The sequence below is a fragment of the Eumetopias jubatus genome, unplaced genomic scaffold (genome assembly GCF_037043125.1).
Source record: "Eumetopias jubatus isolate StellerSeaLion01/CBP00866 unplaced genomic scaffold, mEumJub1_p1.0 scaffold_16, whole genome shotgun sequence".
In the NCBI taxonomy this organism is placed as follows: Eukaryota; Metazoa; Chordata; class Mammalia; order Carnivora; family Otariidae; genus Eumetopias; species Eumetopias jubatus.
The window spans coordinates 83470487-83482892 of NW_028274822.1; the positions used below are offsets into that span (position 1 = coordinate 83470487).

Sequence of the window (12406 nt, forward strand, 5' to 3'; positions counted from 1 at the left end):
CCAAGTTGGCTGGTGGCGGTTTGGCTGGCATCCCAGGTGGCCCCAGGACCCGGCCCCTCAGGTTCCATCAGGGGTCTCTGGGGGCCAGAGAGCCTATCTGAGATCTCTGCAGGATCTCAGAAGAAAAAGGGTTAGCCAGAAGCTCTCACCTAAGTGGGGGTGGGAAAGGGACAGGGCGCCTATCTTGAAGTAGCATGCACTTAGCAAGTACCGTTTTCCCCTGGTAAGGAATGGGGGGCTGACTAGTAAGGCACCTGGAGGGGGTTGGTGTTTAACACTCCCCTGGGGCTACCGCGGTTCTGGATTTGACCCTGGATCACCTCTCGTACCCTGCTGAAGGATGCTGCAATACTTCTAAGCCTTGGGGCCAGCCCTGCTAGACCCATATCCCAGATGGGGTAACTGAGGCCCAGTCTTTGGAAGTTGGAGGACTCAGCAGCTAGCGGACAGCTGGGGAGAGAACTCCAGGGATCAGAATCCCTTACCAGCTTGGCCGGAGTGCTTGCTGGGAAGTCAAGGAGGGAGCTTGGGAGGCCGATCACTAGCTACCCCTGTGGCTGTTCCAGGCTCTCCTGGTCCTGCCGGTCTGGGCGTCAGCTGTGGTAATCATTCGGCTGGGGCCTTCCTTCCCATTGGTGCCCAGCCCTGGGCTGACCGAAGTGAGTCAGGCTTGGTGCCAGTTCTTCCAAGAACTCTTAGGCGGGTAAACAACAAACTCACAGGGAGAAATAGTGTAAGGATCTGCCCTGGGACAGGCTCTTCCTGTAGCATTGTTTCGAATGTGTTTGTCAAACTCCAAGTTTTGACACTTGAAAAATGTAGAACCCTGGAGATGAGGAACCGAGAAAAAGAGAAGAAAACCTCTGTCTGGGGTGGAAGGGCATCTTGGAAGACTTCCTAGGAGAGGTGATGTTTGAGTTATGCCTCGAAGGACAATAATAACAATAACAATAACAATAATAATAATATCAAACACTTTCTATAAACTTCTTAGGTGCCTGTGACTGTTCTGGGACCTGTATCTTCTTCTTTCATATCTGCTTTATCTCATCGAATTCTCTCAAAACCCTGTGAGCAAAATACTATGTTATTCCTATTGAACAGATGAGGAAAGCAAGCCAAGGCACAGAGAGGTTAAGTGACTTGCTCAAGACCACACAGCTAGCAAGAGGTAGAGTCAGGATTCAAATCCAGGAAGGCAAGCCAGTCACTGCCTGAGGCCTTCCCTGAGCTATCTAACCCCTCTGAACCCGTTTCTTTATCCATAAAATGGGGGCGATAGTGCAAGAGTACTTAGTGCGTAGAATTATGGTGAGGACAAAGACGATACAATCCCCGGAAACCGCTTAGAGCAGTGCCTGGCACACAGTAAGTGTTCAAACAGTTGTAGATGACTTCTGTCACCGCCGTCGTGGTTATCTTCAGGCCTCCCCACCCCCTCCGGCCGCGGCCGCCTCCCCCGCAGTGCCAGCCCGTGACGTGGGAGCTGCCGCTCGCATAGTCTGGGTTTAATTGGAAACTAAACGAGGAGGAAGGGGATGTCCGGGGCCCCTCCCTTGACTCTGAACCGACCCCCTCCCCACCCCCGCCCGGGAATGTGCGACTCCTTCTTCAGCGACGCCTCCCGCAGACCGCGGGTACTCCTCCCGCACAGGGCACCGAGCTGGGACCGAGGAGGCGGCGCCGGGATGGGAGGCAGGGGAGGGCCGGGGAGGTGCGACTGTGCTGGAGGGAGGGCAGGCAGGGGACATGCTGGGTCTTCTGAGCCCCATGCCAGCTCACCACGAGCCAGCGGCCGCGCCCGCCACGGCCGTGGGCCGCTCCCCACCTGGCGGTCCCAGCGCGCGCCGGTCTCCGCGGCCCGGGCGCTCGGGCGCGCTTGGCTGGGGTGCCGGCAGAGGGCGCGCGAGGGGGCCCGGGGACGGGCGGGGGACACGCGGAGGCGGGATTGGGGGGAGGGCCCTGGGCTGCCCCTCCCGCACCCTGCCCGCCCACCCGGAGCTCCAGACTAGGAGGCAAGAGCGGCGGGTGCCTCCTGCTCGCTCTGCCTCCTCCGCGCACGCTCCTACCTGTAGAACCCGAGGGGCTCCCCCTCGCCGGCCACCTATTCTTTCTCCTCCGGAAACCTCCCGCCTAGCAACCCGCGTCTCGCATAGGCGGCGCTGGGACCCCGGGACGGGGCGCCAGGCTCGCAGCTGGTGACATGTAGACGCGCCCTCCGCGGTCCAGCCTCGGCACCTGGGCACCCTTCTGCCCGTAAAGTTTGGGGCTGGGCGCCATGGCCAAGAGCAGCTCCCTGAACGTCCGCGTGGTGGAGGGCCGGGCGCTGCCCGCCAAGGACGTGTGAGTACCCCGGGGCGAGTCGTGGGTGAGGGGCGCACCGGACATGGGATGGGGCCGGGGTCGCCCGTTCCGTGTGCCGGAGAGGGTCGGTGAGGTGGGCAGGGGGTTCTTGTCTAAGACACAGTATTTTTGCAGATCCGCCTTCACGGGGCTAAAACCCCATGCCCATGGCTGTCCTAGTGGAAAGGGGCGCCCAGACTTAGCAGATGCGCCACCCTGCCCCCCCGGAAGGGGGGTGTCTTTGTTCCTAGGATGTACTAAAGGGAATTGGAGGGTCGGATGTTGTTGGAGCTGGGGAGGGCATGGGGGGGGTCCTCTTCCTTAGTTCAGGCAGGGTGGGTGCCTATCAAAAGAACCCTGGGAAGAAGGCCCAGAGCGCTGGTTGGCCTCAGCATTCCTCTGTGTGCATCTGGTGTTTAGGTTCAAAGACAGGCATCAGATGGCCCACCAGCCAGGCCTGGGGGAAAATGGGGTCCTCTGGACCCAGAGCCCTGAGCTCCCCATCGAGGAGCTCCCTGTGTGGCCTTCCCTGGATGCTGAGTCTCTTCAAGAGCCCCCCACACACACACGGTAGCACCCTCTCCAGCCAGATGTGATGGGGCTGGAGGACCCTTGGGCTCCTGTTGGTACCAGTCCTTGGCTCTGCTTCCTCCAGGGCTGAGTCAGCAGTTGCCGAATCAGCAGAATGGCAGGAGGGGTCCCCCTCCTGCTTGGCCTGGAGCCCAGAAGGGGCTGTGAGGTGTCAGCACCTGGGACAGGTGTGGGATCCTTGGCAGGCCATCAGCTGTGTGACCTTGAACGTGGTCCTCTTGGATCTCGATTTCCCACCTGGACAATGGGAGCTCTGGACAGGAGCCACCCAGCCCAGAGCAGCTGTGGGGGGTGGAGAACCTGTTAGGATTTACCCCATGGCCAGGGTGAGCAGAAATCTGGATTCTGAGCCTTTACCCAAGTTGAGATGAGGGCTTAGATATGCCCTGACTCCCCCAGCTGTGGGTCTCCAGTGAGGAGTCTCCTGCCTTTGATTTTATGAACCTCACCGCTCCCCAACCCTGGGCTGCCGAGAGCAGTTTTAGCTTCCCCTCCATCGTCATCAGCTACCCCAAATAAACATGTACCTGGGATAGAAGCAGAGCACTTGCTGTGTGAATGCAACATCCGGACAAGCCCCTGCTTCCCTCTTCTGGGACACCCTCTCAGAGCCTCTGAGAATGACGTTCTGGAACTGTTCGGGCAGTGAGGCCAGGAATTGGGGCCTGGAAACTGCCGGGGGGCTGAGGGGGAGCCCCTCCAGAAATCAGGTTTCCATCTCCTGGTCCTGCGTGAGGGCCATGAGGGAGTGGTGGGTGCTGCCCTTGGCCCTGGACACAGCTCACGGGATGGACATGGCTTGTAGGGTGGACATGGCTTGAGGGGCTCCTTCTGCCTCTCCTGCAGAGAGTTAACTCATACCTGGTTCCTACACCTCTTGGCCACCCTTTCTCCCCCAAGTTCTTGGGCCAAGGTGAGCCCCAGAGCAAGGATGGGAAGGAGTCACTAAGCCCTAGTTGAGCCAGCCTACCTCAGTTTCCCTAGCTGTTGGCTCCCTTCTTCAGAGGGGCTGTCCTCAGAGGCTGCTGGGATCTTCGCACCCATGGAGACTCTTAGATGGGGGCGTGTTCTCTCTCTGGTCTCCTAAGGGAAAGGGCCCAGACTCGTCCTGAAGCCTTGTCAGGTTTGGGGGGGGGGGTCTGACCTGACTCTGGAGGAGGCCTCCACTGACAATTTTTGAATATTACTCTTATTAATAATAGCAGCTCTAAGTCGTTCCAGGGCTTACTCTGGGCCAGGTCCTATCCTTAACACTTCCTATGGTCCTATGAGCATTTCCATTTATAAATAGGGGAAACAGGGCCAGAGAGGCAAAGTCACTTGCCCAAGGTTACACAGCTGGGATTTGAGCCCTGACTGCTCCCATGAATAAACCACACTGGGCAGGCAGTGGCTGAGGGGACTTCTTTCCCACACTTGAGTTGGGGCAGGGCCCATGGGAGAGGTCAAGGGTCTGGAGAGACTGAGGGTCTTCAGGGGTCACCCCTCCTGCTACCGCTGCCTCCTACCTGATGGGAGCCTGATAAGGCCCTTGTGCGTCAGAGCTGTGGAGCCGATGAGCGAGCTTGGCTCCCAAGAGGGGCCCCAGGGTCAGGCCTGGTGGACGGAGGGGGGCGTGTCTCCCAGCTCTTTGCTAGTGGGATCCCAACCAATCTTTCTCCACGTCTGCCATCGGGGAAACTGAGGAACGGGACCGTACCTAAAAGAGGCTCAGAGATAAGAGAACCCAGCCAGAGAAATGAGATACAGGGGTTCCCCAGCCACAGGCATCCTGGGGCATAGAGCCAGATTAGGAAACTGAGGCTCCCAGGGTTACTCAGCCCGGTGGGTCTGAGATAGATTCAAGAAGGGGTAAGTGAGGCCTGGGGCACTACTCAGAAGGGGGTTCAGTGGTAGAACCCAGAAAAGAATTCAGGGACACAAGCCACCACCCAAGCTGAGGTGTTCAGGGATAGAGGCCAGATGGGGAAATGGAGACCCTGGAGCACCCACACAGAGGGAGCTGAGGGCACGAGTCCAGAGGAGAAACTGAGGCACAAGGAAGGACTCATCCAGCAGACAAGGCTCAGATTGCAGCTGGCTGCTGGTGCCAACACCCCCTTCCCTGAAATCCTGTGGCATCCGTGGATTGGTGACTGATCGGAGGTGACAGAGAGGGTGGGGGCTGGAACATCAAAAGAGGGGGCCACTTGGGGAGAGCATTGTGAGCTGTGGTGGAGGTGACACTGGTTAAGGGCATGTGTGCTGAGGCCCATAGACCTGGGTTTGAATCCCAAGTCAGGAGGGGGGTTGTGAGAAAGAAGATGCAGGTCTTCCTCCAAGGAGCTCACAGTTCAGAAGTTTGAGGGAGCCGGGGAGACAGACACTAAACAGAGAGAGAAACAGGGAGCAAGATGCTTTCAGGTGCCCAGAGGGATCAGAATTCGATTTTACAAAGGACAGAGGTGGTCAGGGATGGCCTCTCTGAAGAGGTGACTTTGGGGCTGAGGTTTGAATAACAGGACTGAGGCAGCCATGACAAGATCAGGGACAGAGTGTCTTAGGCAATCGCAACAGCGAGGGCAAAGGCCCTGAGGCTGGACTGGGCTTGGTGGAAGACCAAGGAGGCCTGTGCGATGGGACAGAGGCGAGATGAGGACCCTGGTGGACAGCTCGGGATGGTGCTGGTAACTCTTATTATGAAGGGGGGATGGAGCTGGCTTTGGTTGGCTCATGGCTCATGCCTCCTCAAGGGGCTGCTGTTGGTTGTTGTTTTGAGATCTGGGTTCCCTGGTCTGTACCAGCAGAGGTGCAGCCCCACTGGGCTGAGCATCGGGAGTCCCCCCACCCCCCGCCAGGGAAAGTCCCATGGAAATGAAAAGCTGGTCGGCAATGCTTTCCCCAGAGGGTAGTGTTAAGACTCCCGGAGCAGAGCTCTGGGGCTGGCCCGTGATGCCTCCTACCATGCATTTTCTCCTCCCCCCAACCCCCGGGAGACGTGTGTAAACATTATAGAGAGGAAAACCTAGCACCCACAGAGAGGACGGGGCTCCTGGGTTCCACAGCTAGCAGGCAGTAACACCGGGATGCCTCTCCAGCTTACACTGTTGACCACGGCTCCGGGCTTCCTGGGACCAGCACTGGGAACTTTCTGGCCTCATGCCTCAATGTTCTGTTTCTATGGGTGGAGAGCCTGTGCATGGGGGTTGGGCAAGCAGTGGGTGGGCTGTGCACCCATGATATCTGCTGGTCCCCCGAGGTTCTGCCTCTTAGCCCAACTTGCTGTGTGACCCCGGGACAGTCCCCTCCCCTCTCTGGGCCGCAGTTGCCCTTATCTGTACAAAGTGAGGGTGGATTGGGACCTCCACTCATGGCTGCCCTCTCAACCTCCCTCCTGAACATCCTCCTCCTGCAGGTCTGGGAGCAGTGACCCCTACTGCATCGTGAAGGTGGATGACGAGGTGGTGGCCAGGTGAGGAGTGGAGAGGCCAGGCCTGGGGAAAGAGGAACGGTGGGGGGGGCTGGAAGAGGAGCTCCTTCTAGACCTGGGGAGTCCAGACACAAGATTTCACGTTGAAAAGAGGAGCCAGGCGGCGGTAATGCTTATGCCAAGGGTGGACGTGTGGGGCTGACAGTGACTGCTTTGTGCTTTGGCCCCTCTGGGGACAGACAGCTGGGGCTGTCAGCTCCTCTCCCATCCTGCCCCACCGACTGGTGGATACCTTCCCCCTGGACCAGATGATGTCATGGGTGCACATGTGCTGGTGTCCTGGGGCTGACTCAGCGGCTGCCAACCTCCCATAGTGGCCTCCCCGGAAGCGGGCATCTCACGCTTGGCTGGACTGGCTGGTTCCGGGCCTGCTGGGTGCTGCGGGCACCGGGGCGTGCGTGCGCGTGTGTGTGCGTGTGCACACGTGCGTGTGCGTGTGCGCGCGCACGCGCACATGCATGCCCAGCTGGGCCTGCCTGTGAGTGTGTGTGGGGGTGTTGGAGGGCTGATGTGAATGCCTGTGACCACATGTGCGTGTCTCTGGGGGTGTGCGGCTCACAGGCTCACATTGTGTACCGGTGGTGTGTGTGGGGGTGTGTGTGTGTGTGCACACCCCTGGGCTGCCCTGCATACACAGGTGAGCACCAGTGTCTGCTTGTTTGGGTACACAGATGCCATCGTGAACACGTGAGGACGTGAGGGTGTTTGATGAGTGAGTGAGTTTTGGGCGGGCGTGGAGGGATGCGGGGCTGGGCCGTGGTTGGCTCCCGCCCCGCCCCCGCAGGCCTGAGCGGTGTGGGTGGGCAGGTGGGCGGGTGGCTGAGGCCCGGGTTCCTATGGAGACAGCAGGATTCAGGATGCCTCTGGTGCTGGTTCCGGTCCAGATGGGCTGGGAGTGGGGGCTGGGGAACCCCATGGGGGAGTGTCAGCCTGCAGCACCCCAGCTGACCCCCTCCATTGTTCTCTATGCTCGTGCTGCCCCCTCTCCACATGCTATGATACCACCCCCAAACCCACAGAGAGATTTTCTGTGTGATTCCAGGCTGCTGTCTGCCCAACTCTGGGCTCTGAAGAGGGACTTCCAGCTGGGAAAAGGCCAGGACAGGGGGAAGAGGGTGTTTGGGAAGAAGGGTCCATCTGACGGTGGTGCCCTGCGCTGGGGTAGAGGGCAGAGGGTGCATCTCTGTGTGCCTGTGTAGTATATGTTCACTCTCTTCGTTGGGGAAGAGTGTGGGGAAAGGGAAGAAAGGAGTGGCAGGTGCATGATCCAATTCTGCAGCCATAGATTTAGGTGTGTCTTCATTGGGCAAAGTAGGTTCTTCGTTCCCTGCTGGGTAAAGGGAAGTGCATCTGCAGGGATGTCGGGGTGAGGATGCTCTCTGTGTGTGTCTGTTTCTAGGCTTGCTTTGGTCCCTAACCCTTTTGTGGTTCCCTCTTGTTTCCTGAGTGCTCTGGCTCCTGCTGACTGCATGGTGTCTTGGCCCCTCACACTTCCCCATTTCCCAGCCAGCACCTTCCTGTTCCTCAGACTCAACAAGCTCACTCCTGCCTCAGGGCCTTTGCACATGCTGTGCCAGCCATCTTGTCCTCATCTTCTCGTCCCCCTTTGTCTGGTTAGCTCCTGCAGGAAGCCTTTTCTGACTCCTCCTGTCCACACCCCCAGACCCAGCCAGGTGCCACTGAGCTCACCCTAATCACGACTTCTCTCACCGTGTCATGTGTCATAAGAGCTCAGGAGAGAGCACCTGCCCACTGAAGGGGGCTCTGTGGGGGCAGGGACCTGGGCACCTCTTCCTCTGATTCTCCATAGCCCACAAGACTTGGCACACAGTCAGGGTGTTTATGGAGTGAATGAGTGAATGAATGGAATTTGCATGTTTTCAGTTACTATGTGGGGGATTCTGTGTTTGTGTATCTGCCATCTATCACTATATGTGTGTGAGTGTGTGTCTGTGGGTCTCTGTGGGTCTCTATGTGCTGGGCAACTTATTTTTGGTCTGTGTGTCTATGTGAATGTGTCTGTTTTCTCTGTGTGTATCTGTATGTGTCCATATGTAGAAACACACAGATGTGCATTTCTAGAAATTTCTGAGGATTCATATGTGTATCTGTGTATATGGGAATGCGTCTCTGGCTTTCTTGGTGTATCTGTGAGTGTCTCTCTTTTCATGTGCATCCTTATGGGAATGTGTGTGTGTGTATGTGTGTGTGTATGGAGGTCTCGGGGTATGTGAGTGTTGGGGTTTTTATGTGTGTATTTGTGGGGGTTTTTTGTTTGTTTTTTTAAGTATGCTCCACACACAGCATGGGGTCCAATGTGGGGCTTGAACTCATGACCCTGAGATCAAGACCTGAATTGAGATCAAGAGTCGGACCCTTAACTGACTGAGCCACCCAGGCACCACTCCCTGTGTGTATTTGTGTGTATCTATGCACATCACGATATATTTGTGCAGTTTGTGTGCATGTGTGTGTCTGCCACCTGTGTGGCCCAAGGGTCCCCAGCCCCCTGTGCCCTTTTTACAGGACGGCAACTGTCTGGCGGAGCCTGAGCCCCTTCTGGGGGGAGGAGTACACCATACACCTGCCCCTGGATTTCCACCATCTGGCCTTCTATGTGCTGGACGAGGATACAGTGGGGTGTGTGTACTGGGGACCCATGCTTGGGCACCTGGGGGAAGGCGGGATGCCCCGAAGCAAAGTATCCATCCAGCCGGCCCTTGATGCCTGCTCCCTCGACTTAATGACTCGGACCCTCACTGCCCACCTTTCCACAGGCACGACGACATCATTGGCAAGATCTCGCTGAGCAGGGAAGCAATTGCAGCCGACCCCCGAGGTGGGCGAGGGGCAGCGACCTTCAGCTGGGCAGAGGGAATAGGGGTGGCCATGCCCAGGTTGGGCATTTGCAAGCATGTAGCAAGTGGCAGGGAAAGCACAGAGTCTTCAGTAGAAAATTATTTCAGTTGTTGATTTCTCTCTCTCTCTCTCTTTTTTTTTTTTTTTTTGGAAGAGAGAGAGTGAGAGAGAATGCATATGCCCATGTGGGGTGAGGGAAGGGCAGAGGGAGAGGGAGAGGGAGAATTTTAAGCAGGTTCCTTGCTGGGCATGGAGCCTGACACCGGGCTCAATCTCATGACCTGAGCTGAAACCAAGAGTCAGATGCTTAACTGACTGAGCCACCCAGGCGCCCCATCAGTTGTTGATTTAAAAAAATTTTTTTAAATTTAGTTTTTCCATTGAGTAGTTAATTACTTTACATAGTTCAATATTCAAAAGATATAATTAGTGGGGGAAACTGTCTCTCTTAACCTAACTATTCCATTTTCGTTTTCAAGGTTGTGTTTCTTGTCTGTCCTTCTAGAGATATTTTATTTTATTTTAGTTTTTAAGATTGTATTTATTTATTTGAGAGAGAGCAGAAGCAGGGGGAGCGGCAGAGGGAGGGGGAGAAGCAGGCTCCCTGCTCAGCAGGGAGCCTGACATGGGGCTGGATCCCAGGACCCTGGGATCATGACCTGAGCCAAAGGCAGCCACTTAACCGACTGAGCCACCCAGGTGCCCCTAGACATATTTTAAATAGGTTTATTTATTCCAAGTGCTTTACATGAACCAATTTATTTAATTATCATAATAACCCTGGGAGGCAGGTACTCTTATTCTGCCCGCTCCGTAGGTGAACACCCTGAGGAACAGGGGATTGGTTCTATGGCTTGCCCTAGATCACAAAGTTATTAAGTGGGATGGCCAGGATTTGAATTGAACCAAGATTGTCTACCTCCATCCAGTCTGCGCTCTTAACACAGCACTGTATGTGTTTTGTTCTCTGCTCATAGGAATGGCACCTGTTATACTCATTGTTCTCTACCTTGCCTTTCATATCACCACATGCCTTGGAGATCTTTCCATATTGGTGCCCCAAGAGCTTCCACTTTCTTTGACCTTGGACTTCATGGCACTCCACTGTGTGGATATATCATCATTTATTTGGCTGGTTCCCTACTGATGGGCACTTGGGTGGTTTACCATCTCTCCCGAGTTCAAACAATACAGCCATGAATAGCCTTGTACAAATGTGATTTCACACATGTGCAAGCTATATTAATCAGTCTGATAAATTCCTAGAAGCATATTTGTCATAGAGTATCCATATTAGCACATTAGAGAGTTATTGCTAAGTTACCCTCTATGGAGGAGGTAACAATTTGCCCACCCTACAAGTTTGCCAGCAATTACCAAACTCTTTGATCTTGTATCTGAGAGGTAAAAAATTGCCTCTTTAGGTAGGTTATTTTGTATTTCTCTATGAATGAGATTGAAGGCCTCTTTACATATTTAAGAGTCACTTTGTTTTCTTTTTTGTTTGTTGTTTATTTACATTGTATGTGCATGGCCCCCCCACTGGGTGGTTTGGCTTTTCTTATTGATTTATAGGAGCTCTTTACATATTAGGTAAATTTAACTCTGTCATATTAGCTGCAAATAGTTTTTCTCCCTTTGTCACTTATGTTTTTGCTTATCATTTTTTCTATGTATAAAATTTATTTCTTTTTCTCTAGTTAACTTCATCTTTTTATTTTTATGGCTCTTGATTTTCTGTGATACCTAAAAAGGCCTTCCCAACTCTAAGATAAAATTTTTTTACATGATTTCTTCCTGCAACAATTTGTTTTCCTTTTTTACATTCAAGTCTTTGCGCTACTTGGAATTTTTCCAGATTCAAGGTATGGAGAGGGATTGAACTTTATTACTTTTTGTCTAGATGAGTACTAATTGTCTCAATGTCAATAACTGAATAATGTGTTTTTTCATCAGTGGGGATTAGTTGAAAACCTACATGCTAATCATCATAATCATTGCTCCTATTTAATGAGGGCTTACTATGTGCCAGGCATGATGCTCAGCACTTTATATTTAGTCTTCACAACACCAAGTGAAGTGTGCACTAGAATGATCTTGAATTTATGGCTGGTGGGAAATGAGGTTTGGAGAGGTGAAGGCAATTGCCCCTCCTTGAAGTTGCAGAGTTGGGAGTTGAGTCCAGGCTGCATCTGCTTCCAAAGTCTGGGTTTTCATCCTGTCCACCAAGCTGTACCCATTGTGCCCCAAACATCCACCCAAGGGGGTGGAATTAGATGAATGAAGTATGAGGCCAAATTTTAAGGAGCTTATGGGCCAGATAGAAACACAAAACACGTTCACACACAAGCAAGGAGCAAGAAAAAAAGGGAAACTGTCCATGTGTCTGAATGTTTTTTTAAGCAGGACAGGAAGGTGGGGGTGGAGGCATGTGGAATATCACTGGCACGACAGTGGTTGAGGATAAGAGGGCAGTGAGGGCTAGTGTAGTCAAGGAAGGTTTCCTGGATGAAGGGGAATGAGTTGGTTCTTCAAGGTACCTCAGCAAACACACTAAGGCGTGTCTCTGTAGATTCTCTTCTAGTGTCAGTCATAGGCCAGGCCAGATGGAGCACTGGGTGGGTCACTATTGGAGAAGCCCGTAGGTGCCAGCCTAGAGTCTGCACTTTCTCCTGGAGGCACTGGGGAGCCACTGATGGTCCTTGAGCAAGACAGCGAAGAGAGTGGAGCCATTATTATCAGAAGATGGAGTGACAGGAGAGACTAGATACATTTTCAGAAGATCTCTGTGCTGCTTTGTGGATACTGGATGACAGCGGGACAGGGGTGCATGTGGGAGATCAATTAGGAGTCTGTTGCCGTGGTCAAGTGAGAGGAAGCTGATGGCATCCTGGAATTGGGGGTAGCAGTGAAGACAGAGAGAAGTGAGGTGGGACTATACTTCATCACACACACAAGGAAGTGGGCCACCATGAGCAAGAGTCAGCAGACACAATAACCACCAGATTTGAACCCATGAAGATTTTAGAATTTATTACTTACGATATACAGAATTTTAAAAGGAATAAAATATTTAAATAAATAGAAATGTAATCACCAGAAAGGGCCAGCAATAATCATAATAAAGTAAAACGATACATTAAA

At 53.8% G+C, this 12406-nt stretch overlaps 1 protein-coding gene across 2 annotated transcripts in view; it reads left to right on the plus strand.

The window, feature by feature from the left end:
* The first annotated feature begins 2012 nt into the window (after nt 1–2012).
* Nucleotides 2013–12406, plus strand: part of RASAL1 (RAS protein activator like 1) — a 29581-nt gene continuing 19187 nt past the window's right edge. For both annotated transcript variants that reach the window (XM_028116525.2, XM_088019613.1), the window contains exons 1-4: nt 2013–2343; nt 6329–6385; nt 8930–9043; nt 9181–9242. In XM_028116525.2, coding sequence (XP_027972326.2) covers nt 2279–2343; nt 6329–6385; nt 8930–9043; nt 9181–9242 — 298 coding nt within the window. In that variant the 5' untranslated portion in view covers nt 2013–2278. The remainder of the gene's footprint in view (nt 2344–6328; nt 6386–8929; nt 9044–9180; nt 9243–12406) is intronic.